Source organism: Homalodisca vitripennis, unplaced genomic scaffold (assembly GCF_021130785.1).
Source record: "Homalodisca vitripennis isolate AUS2020 unplaced genomic scaffold, UT_GWSS_2.1 ScUCBcl_5670;HRSCAF=12509, whole genome shotgun sequence".
In the NCBI taxonomy this organism is placed as follows: Eukaryota; Metazoa; Arthropoda; class Insecta; order Hemiptera; family Cicadellidae; genus Homalodisca; species Homalodisca vitripennis.
Window position 1 is genome coordinate 1 of NW_025781774.1, and position 17,767 is coordinate 17,767.

The following is a 17,767-nucleotide window of genomic DNA, read 5'->3' on the forward strand; positions in this document are numbered from 1 at the left end:
CAAAATCTGTTCAACGGATCTGGTGTTAAAAAATTAGTTTTAAAAAGTTTTGAATAGTGAATTACAAAATTACATGTCAAAAATAATAGTTTTTTAACATCATCAATAACATGACCGATGCCAAAGTTTTTGAACCACTTGGTTAAAAATAAAAGTTAGGATGGTATTTTATAACCACTTGTAAGTGCATAATTCTAAAATTACATACTTAAAAAACATTATTCTTATAACTATCTTTTATATAAATTCTATCCTAATCCAAATTTTGATCACAGGTTTCCAAGATATGAAGTTTTAAAGTTGTTACAGCCATGCCCATATTTAGTAATTGTGTGCCCCTATTCCATCAGTCATAATTTTTTTCTTTTTTGGTTGTAAAACGTCAAAAACCACCTCTATCATTGTTATTAAAAAAAGTACAAGTTTTTGTTTATAAATTATGAAATCTTGCTTTACATGTCCAAATAAACGAAAATGAAGCTAAATTTTAAGGGAACTGCCATTATTGTAACTTTACTAGATAGTTTATGGTTAATTTTCAAACTCAGGTATCTATACTTTTTAATCCAAAAGTAATAGAGAGTAATAGGTTCCGCGGCGTGACAGATTCCCTCTAGAATAGTATCTGTTGGTATCCACAAATTTATATGTGTTTTGAGTAACATAACATATTGTATCTTTTTAATGCTTTGTAAATATTTTATTAAGAATATATCAAATAAAATTTAAATATTGCCGTCCTGGGCATGAGCACAGAATAGCATGTGCCTAAATATAGGTTACAGCCAGTACAATTTTATATTGTTTTAAATTGTGAAACAAATTATTTGTCAGACATAAACTGTGTGCTTCTATGATGTAATTATTAATGATTCAGGTTACAGATTTTGTTATTAATGTGTTTCAATAAATCTTTTATAACAAACCTTATTGTCACTTACAGCACGCATTTTAAAGCTGTATATTTTATGAATATCTCGTTAGTTTATAGTTTTTAATACATAGTATTAAATAATACAGTAAAAACAGTTTATTGTAGGTCTTTGGGTTGTATTTAAAGTAATATTTAAATCACAGTCTAACTGGGATCAAAATTAAATTGAAAATTATTGAAACTGAACCACCTTTCAAATATTCTGAAAATCCTAAACCAAATATAACTGTTTCCTGTTTAGCATATAATAAACTATTCTCAAGGGATTTAAGATTTTTTTATAAACATGGCCGTACTTCATGTTTATCCTTGTAATTAGCAAACATAGAGGAATAATTTCAGAAGACTCACCAGTCAAAAAATCGGCGTCCTCCAAATGATCCATCACTGTTACCGTCAGATCTGTTCAACTGGACACCCACGAAGCTTTCATCCCCCTTCCCGGGTAACAGACCCACATATCTCACCTTGCCCACCACGACCCGCCCCTCAAGGGTGATAACTTTCACCCAATAGTTGAGCTTCAGATCTCTTGGAATCTTTGCTATGAACGGCTGAGATGACTTGGGCGGTTCAAAATCTGTGAGACAACACAACCAAAACATCAAATATTAAACTTGGCCAATCAAAATACTAGAAATGACAACAAGCCTTTATGAATTTTACATTTACTATACACACTGAAATACATTACAATGTATTTGTCCAATACATGATGCTTCTGAACCTAACTTTACTTGTACAACTTTTGTGTTTAAACCAAACTAAGTCTTGCAACAAATTGGTATTTTAAAAACTATGGTTTGGAAAATAGCACATGTATCTATGTCATACAGATATATGTTTTTTGGGGTGGGTTTTAGGCAATTTTCTTTAAATTTTGAGTACAAAAAAGTTATATAAAAACGGGAAGTTATTGAGAGTACAAATACCAAATAATAAAATAACACACAGATTTTATTTTTTAATTTTCCTGCTAATAAACTGATATTGATAAAATTCAGTTTTAAGTTCATAGCCTTCTCTTTGAAAAAGTGTTGGGCAGATAAAGCGGTGTTTGGTGATATTAGTTGCCACTTCGAGTTAGGATGTAATTTTAACTAGATAGCGATGAGTATGACAATAACTAATTATTAATCAAATAGAATTATATTAGTAAGTAACAACTAATTATTAATTAAACAGAATGATCCAAAATAGATTCTTTTATATTGGTGCATTATCATAAATATGATTTTTTAGGCTAACTTGCTAACTTTATAACTCAGAAGGAAGCATCTATAGATTCAATGGAAAAACTTTTAATTTGGTATCTAAAATAATATTCTAAGAGGTGCTACTTAAATCTAGAAAAACTTTGACAAATAATCATTACAGTACAGATTTCAGAAACTACCACTCTGATCCTAACATAAGTATTCAAAGTCAACCATAACGTCAGAAATAGACTACTACCAGAACTCAAAATGATTTTACATTCATTTTGTGTACATCCTATAAGTATTATATAGTACTGTATACCACTGACTAGTGCTGGGAACGTACTGAATACAAATCCACAACACAGACAATTCACTCTGTATAAGCACAGAACCCGGAAGAAGAATTCTTCCTAAGAACGTTGATTATCAGCCACGCTAATTTTTGTGGAGGTCAAAATGGGTGAAATATCAAAAGCATAAAAAATATAAAAACAATAGATATTTTTCTCTGATTATAGTTTTTCAAGCATGATACGTCATAACACTGACCATCAGAAACATAAGTAATTGTATATCACCGTCAGATAACTAGATAGAGAGACCAGAGTCACCAATTTATGGGGTTTTTATTGTTCTCTGTCAAAGTTTTTGAAAATTAATCTACAAATGAAGATTTGGATTATTTTAAAAATTTATTTTACCTTTGAAAGGATAGGGTTCAGAGTGTCTCCTGGACCTTCTCTTCCTGCCAGTCTGTGTGTAGTCCGTTCCTGTCACTACTGAATCAATTGACCTGCGTAAAAACTCTTCAGACTCCTCAATTAATGAGTCTGTCGAATCTTCTCCACTATCAGGCTCCAGTGAGATACGAAGATCTGGCATGGAATGTCCGGGCCGCCTCACCACTGTGTCTGTGACACACATTTACATTATTTTCTTCCATCTCAACCAACAGGTATAGCAGCTTAGATCTTAACTAAGGTATACTTATGGAGATATGGAAATCAATACATTTTGTAATTTATTTTGACTTCAAGAAAATGTAAATACACACTAAATATTTTAACGATTTACTTCACTATCACATGAAAGCATCAAGATGGCATGCTAGTTAAATTAGCTGACTGCCGCACATCTGAGGCTTCAGTTTTAACTTGGGACTAAAGTTTAAAACCGCGTTATAAATAAAAACTTGACTGAAATCTATAATTGTTTCACTATATAAATCTGGATTTTAGTGCCTCAAAGCCATTGAATTGTTTGAAAACACTATCATCTGTAAATACTAATGGTTAATCATTTATATTCAATATAAAGTTCATCAAGGGAAAATCTATATTAAATATAAATTATAAACCATTTGTACCAACTGTATTTTTTAAATTTCATTAGCATGTGGCACTAAAATCCAAATTTTCAAAGTGAACATTTATGAATTTGGGATGAGTTCCTATTTAAAAAGCAGTTTTTAATTTTAACCAAAGCAGAGCCTCAGACGAGTAGCCGGCAGCTAACTAGCATACCCTCTAAAGAGCTGACTATATACAACCGACTTTGAGTTTCTTAATACAAGAACAATGTTAAACCTCATGCACTTTTATGCTCATTTTTGTTGCAGTTTTAGGGAGACATCCCTTTTTAAAGATATAAATAATATGCATCCAAAGACTTTTTAGTTTTTTTTTTTTTTGTAAAGTGTACAAAAGGGCAACCAAAATAAACCGGAATAGCATTACCATGGGCGGTACTTGTGTACTGTACATTTCTGGCACTAGGTGTGTTTAACACAACTCATAGCCAGTTCAGTGCCGCCTCTATTGTCAATCTGGCTTGTTCCATTCATCTGCAACACTTGTTTTTCCTAGTACTGTTTTGTTCTTGTTTCATTTTTATGGCTACGTACAGCTGTGAAATTTTGTTTTCTACTTGGTAAAAATGCTGCTGATACTGTTTTAATGTTAAAAAAAGCTTACCAAGGTGACGCTATGAGAAAAACTCATGTGTATGTATGGTTTGCTTGATTTAAAAATGGCAACATGTTGATTAATGACAAACTTTGTTCTGGACGTCTAACAACTACCCGAATTCATGAAAATATTGAAAATATTTCTACAGCTTTTGCTCACAGACTGTCGACAAGATAATTGATCAACTGTCGGAGATTAATGAGTTATCACGGAGCTCGATTAAGGGCATTTTAACAGAAGTTTTGGGAATGAAAAGAGTTGCTGCCAAGTTTGTTTCCTTGAGTTCAACGAAAATAGACCTGAACACACAGTCATCTCTGTTAGAAAGTTTTTGGCTAAAAATGGCATGGTTCTGCTGCATCATGCACCTTATTCGCCTCACCTGGCACCGTACTACTTTTCTTATTTCCACGCATTAAAAGGGGTATGAAAAGATACTGATTTGACAACATCGAAGAGGTGAAGAAAATAACGAGGGAGGAGCTGTCAGCCATTTCTAAAGATAAGTACCAAAAATGTTTTGAACAGCAGAAACAACAATAGGACAAACATATTACTTGTAATGGAGAGTATTTTGAAAAGATAAGGTTTTTTTGTAAAAAATTTGATAATATACAGGGTGATTCAAAACTAAACGGCAATCTCTCGAGAGCTTATTCTATAGCTAAAAACAAGTAAAAAAGTTCATATAACCATATGCCCGGAAACGCTTCGTTAGCGAGTTACGCCTAGCGAAAGATTTCGCCCGGATTTTAGAACCCTTGGTGAAGTCAGGCCGTATAAAAATGGTAAAGGTAGTTACAAAGATACAAATACGATTGTTTTTTATGTTTTTATATCTGACAAATTTATTAAAATTCGTCACAGAGCTGTAAATGCAATACTTTCAGAGATATCTTACGTAAAACACAAGAATTGGTGCAAAGAAATAACACATTTTTGTGTTTAACGTAAGATTACTTCCAAAAATGTTAAATAAAGGTCATTTTTTTCTTAAACAGATTTGTAGAACATTTAATTCTGAAAAGTTCATGTGAATTACTTAGGAAAAAAATTAATAATAGGTATTGAAATTTAGCTTTATTTAAAAATAAAACAGACGCACAAAAATGCATATTCTTATCTGCATAAAATATTAACTATTGTTTAGGTTGTGAGTAACAGCTGATCATTTACTCTAGACTGAACATTAACATAAAATGTATTTACCTTTATAAAACTGTAATAATCACCTATAATAGTTGCTCAAAGTGTCCTCCGTTGTTAGCAATGCACGTTTTCGCACGACGAATCCACTCTTTTCTAGTTTTTCTAGTTCTCGTTTCATAACGTTTGGAGCATTCTTGATAGTTTCTGCCGCCTCTGTATTGCGATTACGTAACTCCTCTATGGTGTTAATCCGTTTTAAATAACCAATTGACTTCATCCAACCCCATAAGAAAAAGTCTGCTGGCGTGAGGTCAGGAGAACGTGGTGGCAATTTTACTGGTCCATTTCGACCAATCCATTGTCTACCGTATGTATCATTTAAATAGTTTTTCACATCATTAGAAAAATGTGGAGGTGCTCCGTCGTGCATAAACCATGCATTTATTCTGTTTTGAACAGGAATATCTTCCAAGAGGGTAGGCAGGTTTGTTCTTAAAAAATTTAAGTACGCTACTCCATTAAGTCGATTAGGGAGGAAAAATGGACCAATCAAATTATCACCCAGAACACCAAGCCATACATTGACTGAAAATGTATGTTGAAAATGCCTCGTCGCAGTTTCATGTGGGTTGTCGTACGCCCAAGTATGGGTATTGCGAAAATTTACAATTCCATTTCTAGTAAAACAGGATTCATCAGTAACGAGAATACGCCGAAGAAAATACTGATGTCGTAAACAATTTCTTCTTAACCAGCGGCAGAACATCTTCCGTTTATTAAGAACTTGCGGTAATAAGTCTTGAACACGTGTTATATGGAATGGGTACAACTGTGCTTCATGAAGTGTCCGCCATACGCTTGACTGGCAAATATTTAACTGACGTGATAATCGTCTGGTGCTTGTGGTTGGTGATAATTCTACAGCATTTATTATTGCTTGTTCATTATTATATTTCCTTGCGCTACGTTGACGACCAGTATCTATTCGCTTCGGTTTAAAGCTACCAGTTTTCTCTAAGTCGTCTCTCCACAGCTTCAAATGTTTTGCGATCAGGTGTTCTTCGATGTGGAAAAGTATCACGATATTCCTGAACTGCAGCTAAACCATTCTTGTTAACTTTGCCGTAAATCAGTATCATGTCCGTATACTCTTCAAACGAATACATACCATTTACATTATCTGCCATTATTTACTAAGATAATTACATACACTTTTATAAAAATATTTAATAAAATATTTTAAAAATAAATATTTAATAAAAATATTTTATAAACTTGTATAAAATATTTCCAAATAATCACAGGATCTCACAAAATACAATCTTCACACGCCACAATACAAAAACCTCCATAAAGGTTATTCAAATATTACTTCATGAACTTAATTGTTGATCAGCTGATATTGCCAACCTTTGCAAAGAAAATATGACGATAAAAAGTGTTGAATAAATGATCAGCTGTTCCTCACAAACTAAACAATAGTTAATATTTTATGCAGATAAGAATATGCATTTTTGTGCGTCTGTTTTATTTTTAAATAAAGCTAAATTTCAATACCTATTATTAATTTTTTTCCTAAGTAATTCACATGAATATTTTCAGAATTAAATGTTCTACAAATCCGTTTAAGAAAAAAATTACCTTTATTTAACATTTATGGAAGTAATCTTACGTTAAACACAAAAATGTGTTATTTCTTTGCACCAATTCTTGTGTTTTACGTAAGATATCTCTAAAAGTATTGCATTTACAGCTCTGGGACGAATTTTAATAAATTTGTCAGATATAAAAAACATAAAAAACAATCGTATTTGTATCTTTGTAACTACCTTTACCATTTTTATACGGCCTGACTTCACCAAGGGTTCTGAAATCCGGGCGAAATCTTTCGCTAGGCGTAACTCGCTAACAAAGCGTTTCCGGGCATATGGTTATATGAACTTTTTTTACTTGTTTTTAGCTATAGAATAAGCTCCCGAGAGATTGCCGTTTAGTTTTGAATCACCCTGTATAATAGCTTTTTAAAAAATAATTCTTTTTGGTACACCCTCGTATTCTAAAACTTGTATTTAAATTATGTATCTCACATTCAATTGTTAACTATTTAAGATACAAGTAAGATTACAGATATTTACTTCGTTTTGTTTTTGTTTACTTAAGCTAGTACCAGTAATATTATAAGATTATTTTCTATATTAATTTCAAATAATATGAATTCGGTTAATAAATTAAAACTTTTTCTCTTATATTAACTTAGTAAATGATATAAAAATTATATTTTTATCTTGTAATAATATATTCAGTACTAACCTTGAAATGTTACTCGATTTTGGCTTTTCGATGATGTCAGTGGTCTGAAAGTTCTTGAAGATGATGATATTGACAGTTTGGAATCCTGTCTTCTGTTAGGACAACACATACTGTAGCAACTGGACTCGGGCTGAGCAGTATGCATGTAAGATGCTGAGAAAGGAACACTTCGAGAGCGTCGGCAATGCGTTGGAGATGTTGGAACTGACCAGTTGGGTCTCACACAGTACGAACTATTCCAAGTGTCCAATGAGGAAACGGAAGGTTTCATCGAGTGCCTCCTCCTTGTGTTCTCTGACATGTCCATAACTGATGGTGAAGGAATTGACATTAAGGAACCTTGGTAATACTCCCAACTGGGATGTCGATTATTGCAATCACAGGGGGACCAGGGAGGTCGGCCCAAATAGCCTGGAGAAAGCACGCTGTCTGCATTCTTCATATACGAGAAAGCTCGAGGATAATTTTTGCAAAGATTTGATGTACTAATAGCTTCATTGCATAAGTGATCAGCACTTCTGGATAATTCTGGGACCATGCTCGTAAAATTGATATCTGACAAGAGGACTCTTCTCGCTTCTTGAGTTTTCTCCGATAGTCTTAGTGACTGTTTCCTCGGAGCACAATGACTAACTGGAATAGCAAACTTTGATGGTAACGTTGTGAAGTTATGGGCGACTTTATGGTGGGCAAGAAAACTTTCGGATCTCCAGTGTGCTGGCAAAGCTGTAATATCAGTCTGTGCTTCTGATTCTTGTTTGTTTGAATTTTTCTCAGCAAGTATGGGACGAGTGCTTCTTGGGCTCCTTGCATTTTGAGAAAACTTTACAAGCAACGGTCTAGGAGAACTCTGACTTTGGTCTACTAACTGACTTTTACTTCCACTAACTGCTTCTCGGTGTATTATTGGTCTATAAGGAATGGCATTAGGCAAAGTGTTGCGTCTACAAACCTGAGGACTTTCATCTTCATCGATAACTCCACATTTGGAAATGTCTGTTTCGACAAAAACAGACTGTGTCCAAGTGTGTTTTAAAGTCGAATTGGAAACTACATCTCTTACATCTCTATCCTTTCCTCTTTTGACATGCCAAGCTTCACTTTCTGATATTGAAACTAAATCTTCATGCAGTCCACTCAATTCTTTATCATCAGTTGTAAATATGAGTTCAATGTCATCCAACTCTTCCGAGTCCTCCGACTCACCCTTGCTGATCTGCGGCGTCCCAGCTCCGTGTTGACTTGTAGCACTTGATATTGACTGATCTCCATCTTCTTGGACTGATTTTTCAACTTCTTCACCATTTTCTATAGAGGGCTGATCAACCAAACCATTATGTTCACCTGAACCGCACACTTTTGTGTCTCCTTCCACTTCTGTCTCTACATTATCTGTTGGATCCATGCACTTTTTCTTATTCTGATCTGTCATTGGTGGGACAGGAGACAAAGAGATTTCAATTCCTAAAGAGTTAACATTTTCAGAAGATAGAACTCGCTGTCGTAATACATGGTTTTCTAGGGATAGTTTCTCTATGGTTTTTTCGTAAACAGCAGGATCAACTTTCCCTTGAACTTGTTGCCTCAGAGAATGCAGTTCAGCTCGTGACTGTTCTAAAGCTGCTCTTAGTGACACAACAGTCTGGTGTAGAGCTCTGACAGTGTCTAAGCTTTGCCTTTCCGTGTACACCACTCCTCCAACTTGCCCTTGATTCCCCACTTCCATTTATCCAACGAAACACTCATTTCTTCCTAAAATACTCTCTTTGCAAAATTGACTTGTTGATTCTGTTGATATAAAAATCCAGCTACCTGAAACAAATTAAAAACATATTATTGCACAATATCACAAAAGCACTGAAGTGGTTAAAACGAATTTTCAAATATGTAAACTATTAAATATTATATGTAGTTTTCACGTATATTTTCCTACTGAGCAGAGATTCAACTTTATTTCAATTATATGTGTTGGTTAATGTATATGTTTGTTTCAGTTTACAAACTTTTATACAATTATCTTTCACCTTTTCAATTTTTCCGTAGGTTTTTATTAATAAGTGAAGAATAATTGTGCAAATTTTCTCTTAATACAATGTTCACATCAGTAATGTATTAATTAAAACACTGTTTTATATTTCACACATTAACGTAAGTATATTTTCCAACACATGGTCACCAATCAAAATTCTCACTGCTAGAACACATAAATTAAAACTTCTTCCTTTTACCAGCCAATATCAAGTAAGAATCAGAAAAACGTATAAATTAACAACATTAACATTATGTATGCAAACATATAGATTATTTAAATTTAATGATTCATTAATTATTTTCAAAATGACTTGTTGGTAAATGGAAAGACAAGAGCTGACGTTATTCTTGTCCTGTGTCTTGTTGAGGAGAGAGCTTCTATAGCTATTTCATCCTTGTATCTAAACGTTTTTCCGCGTATATGATAGAAACCAATATATGTTATTATTTGGGTTACAATGGTTTTAATTTAATTTTCAATCTATTTTAATTAATTGTTGTTTTTTAGTTAGTTTTCAATTTATTCTGATGCATACACATGTGCTTAGAATCATCCACAGAACCGAGGCTAGGGTGACGTAATTAACGAAATCCGACCGCAGCAATTTGCTGCGAACATCTGCCTTTTCAAATATGTATAGAATATAGTAATTCTATACATTTTACAAAATAAATATTAAATATCTCAAAAGCCAATTGTGATAAATGTGACTTATGTCACAATCAACCTTCTTCAACCACATCTACTCATACGCAAATCAATTTATTCTATAATATGTACCCCAGAAGGTACAAATAATAGTGTCACTTCTATAAAACTAAATAATGGTACTAATACTAATTTAAATATATAAATTTAAAAAATTATAACATTAATATATTTTAATGTACTATAATAACTTACATCTTAATAATTTTAGATTCTATTCTTCTTTAAATTAATTTATTGGTTTTATACTAAAAGATTACTCAAAATAATAAATAGATAATTTAATTAAATAATATTTACCTCTTTTTAATTTTAAAATATCTGTTTGCCTTATTAGTTTTGTTAGTAGATTATGTAAATATCTCACACCTTTGTAATTTGTTTTCTTTTTATAAAATTCGAGATTGTGTTGATCAATATATCTTTTAAAACAAATATTATATGTATATTTATTTACATATAATTTTGTAGTTTTTAGTATAGAAACAAGAAATTCTTTTACATAAATTTTTTATTCAAATATATGTAACCCACATACTATCAAAATTCTGAGTTCAGAAAAAAAATTAACAGAATGTGTGTATTTTAATTTTTTCATAAATTTCTAACAACAACCTATTTAAATTGTTTGTTGTTTTTGTTCCACACATGCTTATTCCATAAGCTAAATATGAATGAACCAATGAGAAATATATTCATTTATGTGTACCTATTTAAATTACTAATTTTTGCTATTTTTCACAGATCAAATAGACCAATAGAAATTTTACTACTAACGTGATTTTCATGTTTATCCCGGAAACTAAATTCTAATCAACTATAACTCCTAAAAACTGTGTGGTCTACTTCTTTAAGTCTGCCATCTAGAAAAATGTCATGGTTAAAATTTTATCTGGATTGTTTAGCAGAAAAAGAAATATAATTAGATTTGTCTGATTTAATAAAAGATTCCTTCTGTTAAAAAAAAACCTTAACCTAAGTAGGGTCTAAGTGACCAATATTTGATGAAATTTCAATATTGTCATGCTTTTAATAAAAAAACAAGACATTTGAATCATCATCATACAGACACAAGGCATCATTTACTCCTCCATCACACCTGGCAACCTCCAATGTAGTATAAGAACAATAGATGTCCTAGGATAGACCCCTGAGGTACACCATGCAGCAGTATCTGAAGCTGTGATTTATGAGCCCTCGTATAATAACTTTTATTGTAAATAATTGTTTCTTCTATTTCTACACACTGTTTTTTTGTTTGTTAAATAGAATTAAACCATGCCTGCTCCTTTCCACAGACGGCTAAGCTGTTCAATTTCTTTATTAATTTTACATGACAGGCTCTATCAAATGGTCCGGTAAGATTTTTAAAAATTCCAACTACTTTTTCTCTTTTATCAATTGAATCTATAATGGACTGGATAAATTCTGTATTGGCAGATATTGTTCATTTTCTACGACAAAAATCATATTGTTTGTCTAACAGTTCATTATACTCAAGATGTTTAAAAAGTTAATCATAAACAACTTTTTCAAATATTTTAGAAAATACACCTTTTTTAAAGAAAAGAATCATTTTGCCAACTTTCAAAATACCAGAAAATATTCCAGAAATTAAAGAAGAATTGATTACATCAGGAAAAGGCTTTAGAATAAACTTAATATATTTTTTAAACAGTATTTCTTGATATACTCGTATCATCATGCCTCATCATACCCCGTAGAAAACTTAGTTTTAAATAACAAAACAATTTTTAAACTGATATTAAACTCAGGTTTAAATCTAAAAGACGTCATTGCACAGGTCAAATGTTCACTATTGGTATAAACGGAGTTGAGCTGAGGTATGTTAGGTAACACTTGTAAGACAATGGCTGTAACAAATATCATTTAACAGTTTCCTATAATAACACGTTGTTATAAATTGTGGTATTTGAAATAATAGTTTATTAAAATTTGTATTGGATTGTATCAAATATTAAATTATTTTCCAAGTTGTTTTTGGTCTATTGTTAGAGTATAGAATTTTATCATCGAAATATTTTTTTGAATTTCTATTCATGGAAAATTCCTTTTTCTTTTCTTTTATAATTACTTTCTAATTTGTGTTTCAGGAAACAAAATTTTTTTCTTACTATTTCATATTTTATTTATTTGAATATCATTAGTACCTACTTTTGTTCTAAGAAATGATTTTTAATGGTTTTCACTAATTTTAGATAAATGTATTTCAAAATATAACTAAAAATACTATGAAGTTAATATTTCATATCTACCAGCTTGATAAATATCCATCGATCCATGTCTCCCTTGCTACATCTCTTAAAAAGTGTTTTAGTGTTATTTAAAATACATTTCCTACACAGTTTTTGACATTAATTTTACATTTTAACTGTAAAAAGTTTAGGAGCATAATGGTCTTATATCTGAGTTATGATATCTTTATATATATATATATATATACATGAAATGATGTTTGTTAGTCTCACTAAAACTCGAGAACGATTGGACAGATTTGGCTAATTTTGGTTTTGAAATATTAAATACAAATTTTTTAGAAAAGAAGGTTTTAAACATGAGAAATATTGGAAAAGTTTCTCAGAATATTTAATAATTCTGCAAAATAATTTTATTTTATATTGCACCAGTGATGAATAAACCATATAATGCATTGAAAATTATATTTAAACAGTGTTCTAAAACACACATTGATGAACAAAGCTGTCAATGTGTTCCACATAAGGTTATGGAAACTGGTTGTCTCCCTTAACAATTTTACCGTAGTTAAAGGAAAAGCAAAGGGATAGCACACAGCTTCCCTTGATCAGAAGCAGAATACAAACGGCACAGTAGTTGCATTTTGACTAAAGTAGTCTTTTTAAGCTTACATATGCATATATTTTCTTGATCAGGGTAAAAATCAATATTACTTATAGCACCAGAAACATCGCAGACCACAAATAAACGTTTTTAAATCTAAGTTGGATTCCAAAACCATACAGTATATGTGTTTATTTTCGTGGTCAATATAATAACATAAACTTAACTGTGGAACCATAAATAAATTAGAGTGGAAGTGAATTTAATCTGTCGTATCTGACTCTTTTGGGCCTCAGAATTTTTTCAGTTGTGGTAAGTTGTGTATTTTCTTTATTCTGACAAAAAAGCAAAATATTACTGTGGCTCTTGAAAATGCTTCATCAAAAAGTAAATTAAAAGAACCAAAAGTAAATGCTTTTTAATCGAAGTTGATTTTATATCCTTCATCAGGGCACAAGTCTAAATCAACTATGGCACTTGATATAACTTTGATAGAAAATTAATCTAAACAGACAGAAGTTGATACTTTTTTACCACATTAGGTTTTTGAGACTTGTATATGTATATTCATACAACAAAACCGAAAATAGAACCAATCAAAATTGTATTTACGTTTTAAATCTCTCAACCTTGGATACTGAAATAATATGTACCTGGACGTCTACATATGCTTAAAACAATTGTAGGGCTCCATCATATTACATAATTAATGCTTTCACTAAGAAAGCTATGGTCTTTGATTGAGAAAATTACGTGTGAAGCCATGGGCTAATCTGATATATTTAATTTTGTACAGTCTATATTCTTGATTAAGTTATCTATGGGTGTTTGAGAATCAGCTGTGTCTAGTTGGGAAATCCACCAAATATATTATATTTTTTTAAATACATTTATGTTTATACCTCCAGCCAAAATCGCATTGTTTAATTTATTACATAGCTATTGCACAATATACCTAAGTTATTAAAAATGTATCTACTGGGCAGTGATAGGATGATATGTATAAAACTGCAATACAACTTATCTAGAACAATTTCAGACAGGCACCACTTAAATTCTTTTTTTCCTAAGAGAGATTCAACTGCTGGTAATTTAATACATCTGAAATTAATATGCTCTCTCACCAATACAGTATTATCACTCCACCTACGGAGGAAAGATCAGCAAACGTTGTACTGACATAACTAACAAAACTTATTTTACTGCTGTCAATGTATGTTCAGTGCTAAGATATCTGATTGTATTTCCTCTAACTTTATTTTTAACCCATTTAAGTGGGATGACTTAATGCTGTAGGTTTTGGTGGAAAATAGAAAACTTTTACAATGATTGAGTGCTCCTTGCTTAATACGCCTACTTGCTCCAGCAAAATTATGTAAACTATCAGGTGGTGAGCGCAGGTGATGAAGGCAGGTGCTGTATGTTCTCATCAAAATTGTACAATATTGATGTATTGACCTTTAAAAAATACCCAATTGCAACCAACTTGAATTTTCAACATAGTAACCTACCTATTTCAACATAAAACAACACCACTAACAAGAGACTTATTTAATTAGGCCTATATACATATTATATGAATTTTATTTTCAACATTTGGTGTCTAACAAAGTGGGCCTTACATCCGACAATTACATTGAACCTCGACATATGGCTACCAACTTATGTACATAACACATTTATCCACAACCTTTCAATTCTAATCCATAAACTTGATCCACACCATAAACTTGATTTTCAATATTTGAGGTCTAACAAAGTGGGACTTACATCCAACAATTCAATTGAACCTTGACATATGGCAACCTACTTATGGACATAACACATTTATCCACAACCTATCCATTCTAATCCATAAACTTGGTCCACATCATATAATGCAACAAACATGGGGCTCCACTCTACAATATTTAATCTGAAATTGAGACATATGGCACCACACATGTGGGGTGTTTATTCAACAAAAACTTGAATTACAAGAAGGCTATTAAATAGTAAAAAAGGTAAAGAATGCCTTATCTCACAAGGCGAAGTTAGGGCTAAGAAGACCTACCTGTATCTTAATCTGGGGACTAATGGCTTAACCTCTGTACCACCACTAATGGCCAAGCAGGCAGACTATAAAACGTTATAAATGTATTGACACTCCTTTCCATGAAATGTGTGTTTAATCTGTTAATATAATTTATTTAATTATTTATTTATTTAAATTTTTTATTTATTATTTAAATACTTATTTAATTTATTAATGTTTTTAAGACATTTATAATCACACACACATAAAAAACACTACAAAGTCCAAAAATGTATGAATTGTATTCCTTCAACTCACTAAATTCACATTCACAACCACTAATTGCTCAACCTATTCCTTATGCTATTTATAATAATCTCTGTTCTCTTTCTTTAAATTCTCTATTTGATTCTCCATTGATTTTAATATTCAAAACTTTGATCACCGATTGGCTGCTATATACTGATTTTAACCCTGAATGTTGTTTGGCCAGGGATGGACCTGACTGATGCCCTCTCCCAACAACTCCTGCTAAGTCAGTTCGAACAGAATGCCTTATTATATTAACATCTATATGCTATACATGCAAATACTATGGAATAAATCATATCCACATTATAATCATCGTATTTTAGCTGTTTGCTCATTCATATTTAAAAAACTACTATTCCAAACATAGTTAAATAACTTGGGAAAACTTTAATAAGCGGCCTACACTCGTTATTCAATTGCTATTATCAAAAAATTCTATATACTATACAACTTGATATATAAAAATCTTACACAATAGAGTTATAATAAATTACTGTAACCACAAGAATCTTGTACATTACAATTTTTAAAACATAAATTTTACAATAACATTAACTTACAAAACAACAAAACTTAGACATCAAAGCAACATTACAATATTTATAACATGATATTAATAAGTAACCGCTTTTGTGAAATGAAGGAAAGAACTCCTTCCGTGGGTTAGCAAAATCCAAACTCACATATTGAAGCCACTTAAACAAATCTCGCCACTTGTGAGAAATATCTTACAAAATTTAATCATATTCATCGCCAACTACTATAACTAATAAGTTGAAATCATATGCTAAGTTAAATAAATTTTAATATCGAATTATTCTATGGATAAAAACAATCGAACCATTCGATAATAGCAATTGAATAATGAGTGTAGGTCGCTTATTAAAGTCTACCCTAACTTTTTAATTTGTTTACTTTCAACAAAATTTTAAACAACTCATGCTTATACACAGGCTATGCTGCTCATGTCTAAGGCATTCTTTTTAATTAATTTTGTCAATAATGTTAATAAATTTGTATTATTTATATAAGTTATATTAAGTTGTTTTAATGCTATTGTTTTTCTATCTTATTTTAAATATTTACTCTTAAGTTTTTTTATATAATACATTCGTTATAATACTATGCTAAAGGAATAAATAAATGATTTTATTTTATTCTTCTCTTATCACATTACTTTTAAAATAGCCTAGCAAATAATGTCTGAGCAATATATTAAACTGGCTCGTTTTTCTATTTAGACCTAGGTTTCTTATCCCAAATAGCTAGATCAATATTCATCAATTCACTAACAATTAGTAAAGATTAACTTTAATTAATAAGAACTAACAATTCCTTGCTATAGGTAGGACTAGGCTAGACCCAGTTGTATAAAAACAACAAATAAATTACAGGAGTATGCAAAAAAGTTACAAATAATTACTTTTTCGGCTGAAATAAAATAAGTGCATAAAAATTATACATTAACAAAAAATAATAAGTACTTCTTACCAGCAAATATGACAAGCTTATGAAATTTTCGCCCTATCCACAGAACGCTGTTCTCTTGAATTATGCTGAACCATTTTTACTGCTGCGTTAATTTTAGCCATTAAGAGATAGAATACACATTATGGAATCACCTTATAAAATAACTTTCAAGATAAGAGAGTTTATAAAAAAGCCACTACATGAATAACACAAGACAACATAAATTACTATCATTTATCAACAACAAAGAATGCTACAATAAACATTTTATCAAAGGGGACTGCACAGACAGAACAGATGCAGACGACGAAATCGACTTTCCCAACCAATGCCTTTTCAATTAGGGGGATTTGAAACATAAACTCGATCAATACATTTTCACAAAGCACACTATAACATATATCAATTCATTGGATGTTGCAAATGTGGGTGTATTGCATACAACAATGATAATAACATCTAAGAAATGCAATGTTTTATTTATCTATTCAAACTGTTTAGTATCATATTTATATTGAAACCATTTATTTGTAATTCTAATAGTGTCTAATCTAAACTATAAGGAATATCTAATTAGGCTAAAACGAAAATCAACCTGTGAATTATGTTCTAAGCCATTTTCTGACGTCTGAAGCAACGTTAATGAAATAAGGGATATATAGAAGAAACAGGAAAGGAATGGCATCATTTGAAGTAGTCTAGTACCTATTGTACAGAACCCGTTTAACTTATCCTAATCCACACGCATGGAATAAGTGAAAGGACTACCCGACACCTCAAACTCCAATTCTAGTAGTCATCTTGTTCCATGTTAAAAACTTTTACAGCTGTTACTGAATTCCATTAAAC

General features: G+C 31.2%; 1 protein-coding gene across 1 annotated transcript; it reads right to left on the reverse strand.

Annotated features, from left to right (window-relative positions):
- Nucleotides 1–1,144: 1,144 nt before the first annotated feature.
- On the reverse strand, nt 1,145–17,233 carry LOC124373472. Its single transcript, XM_046831844.1, has 4 exons — nt 16,940–17,233; nt 7,563–9,374; nt 2,838–3,047; nt 1,145–1,514 (listed from the first exon to the last, which is right to left on the reverse strand). The coding sequence occupies exons 2-4, from the start codon at nt 9,286–9,288 to the stop codon at nt 1,282–1,284; spliced, it is 2,169 nt and encodes a 722-aa protein (XP_046687800.1). The 5' UTR covers nt 9,289–9,374; nt 16,940–17,233; the 3' UTR covers nt 1,145–1,281.
- Between the last annotated feature and the right edge of the window lie 534 nt (nt 17,234–17,767).

Excerpts from the sequence above, each read along its gene's own strand:
- LOC124373472 (XM_046831844.1), bottom strand. The coding sequence starts at position 9,288 with ATGGAAGTGGGGAATCAAGGGCAAGTTGGAGGAGTGGTGTACACGGAA. Across the intron at positions 3,048-7,562 it reads AAATCGAGTAACATTTCAAG|ACACAGTGGTGAGGCGGCCC; the intron begins GTTAGTACTGAA and ends TGTGTGTCACAG. Across the intron at positions 1,515-2,837 it reads TGAACCCTATCCTTTCAAAG|ATTTTGAACCGCCCAAGTCA; the intron begins GTAAAATAAATT and ends GTTGTCTCACAG.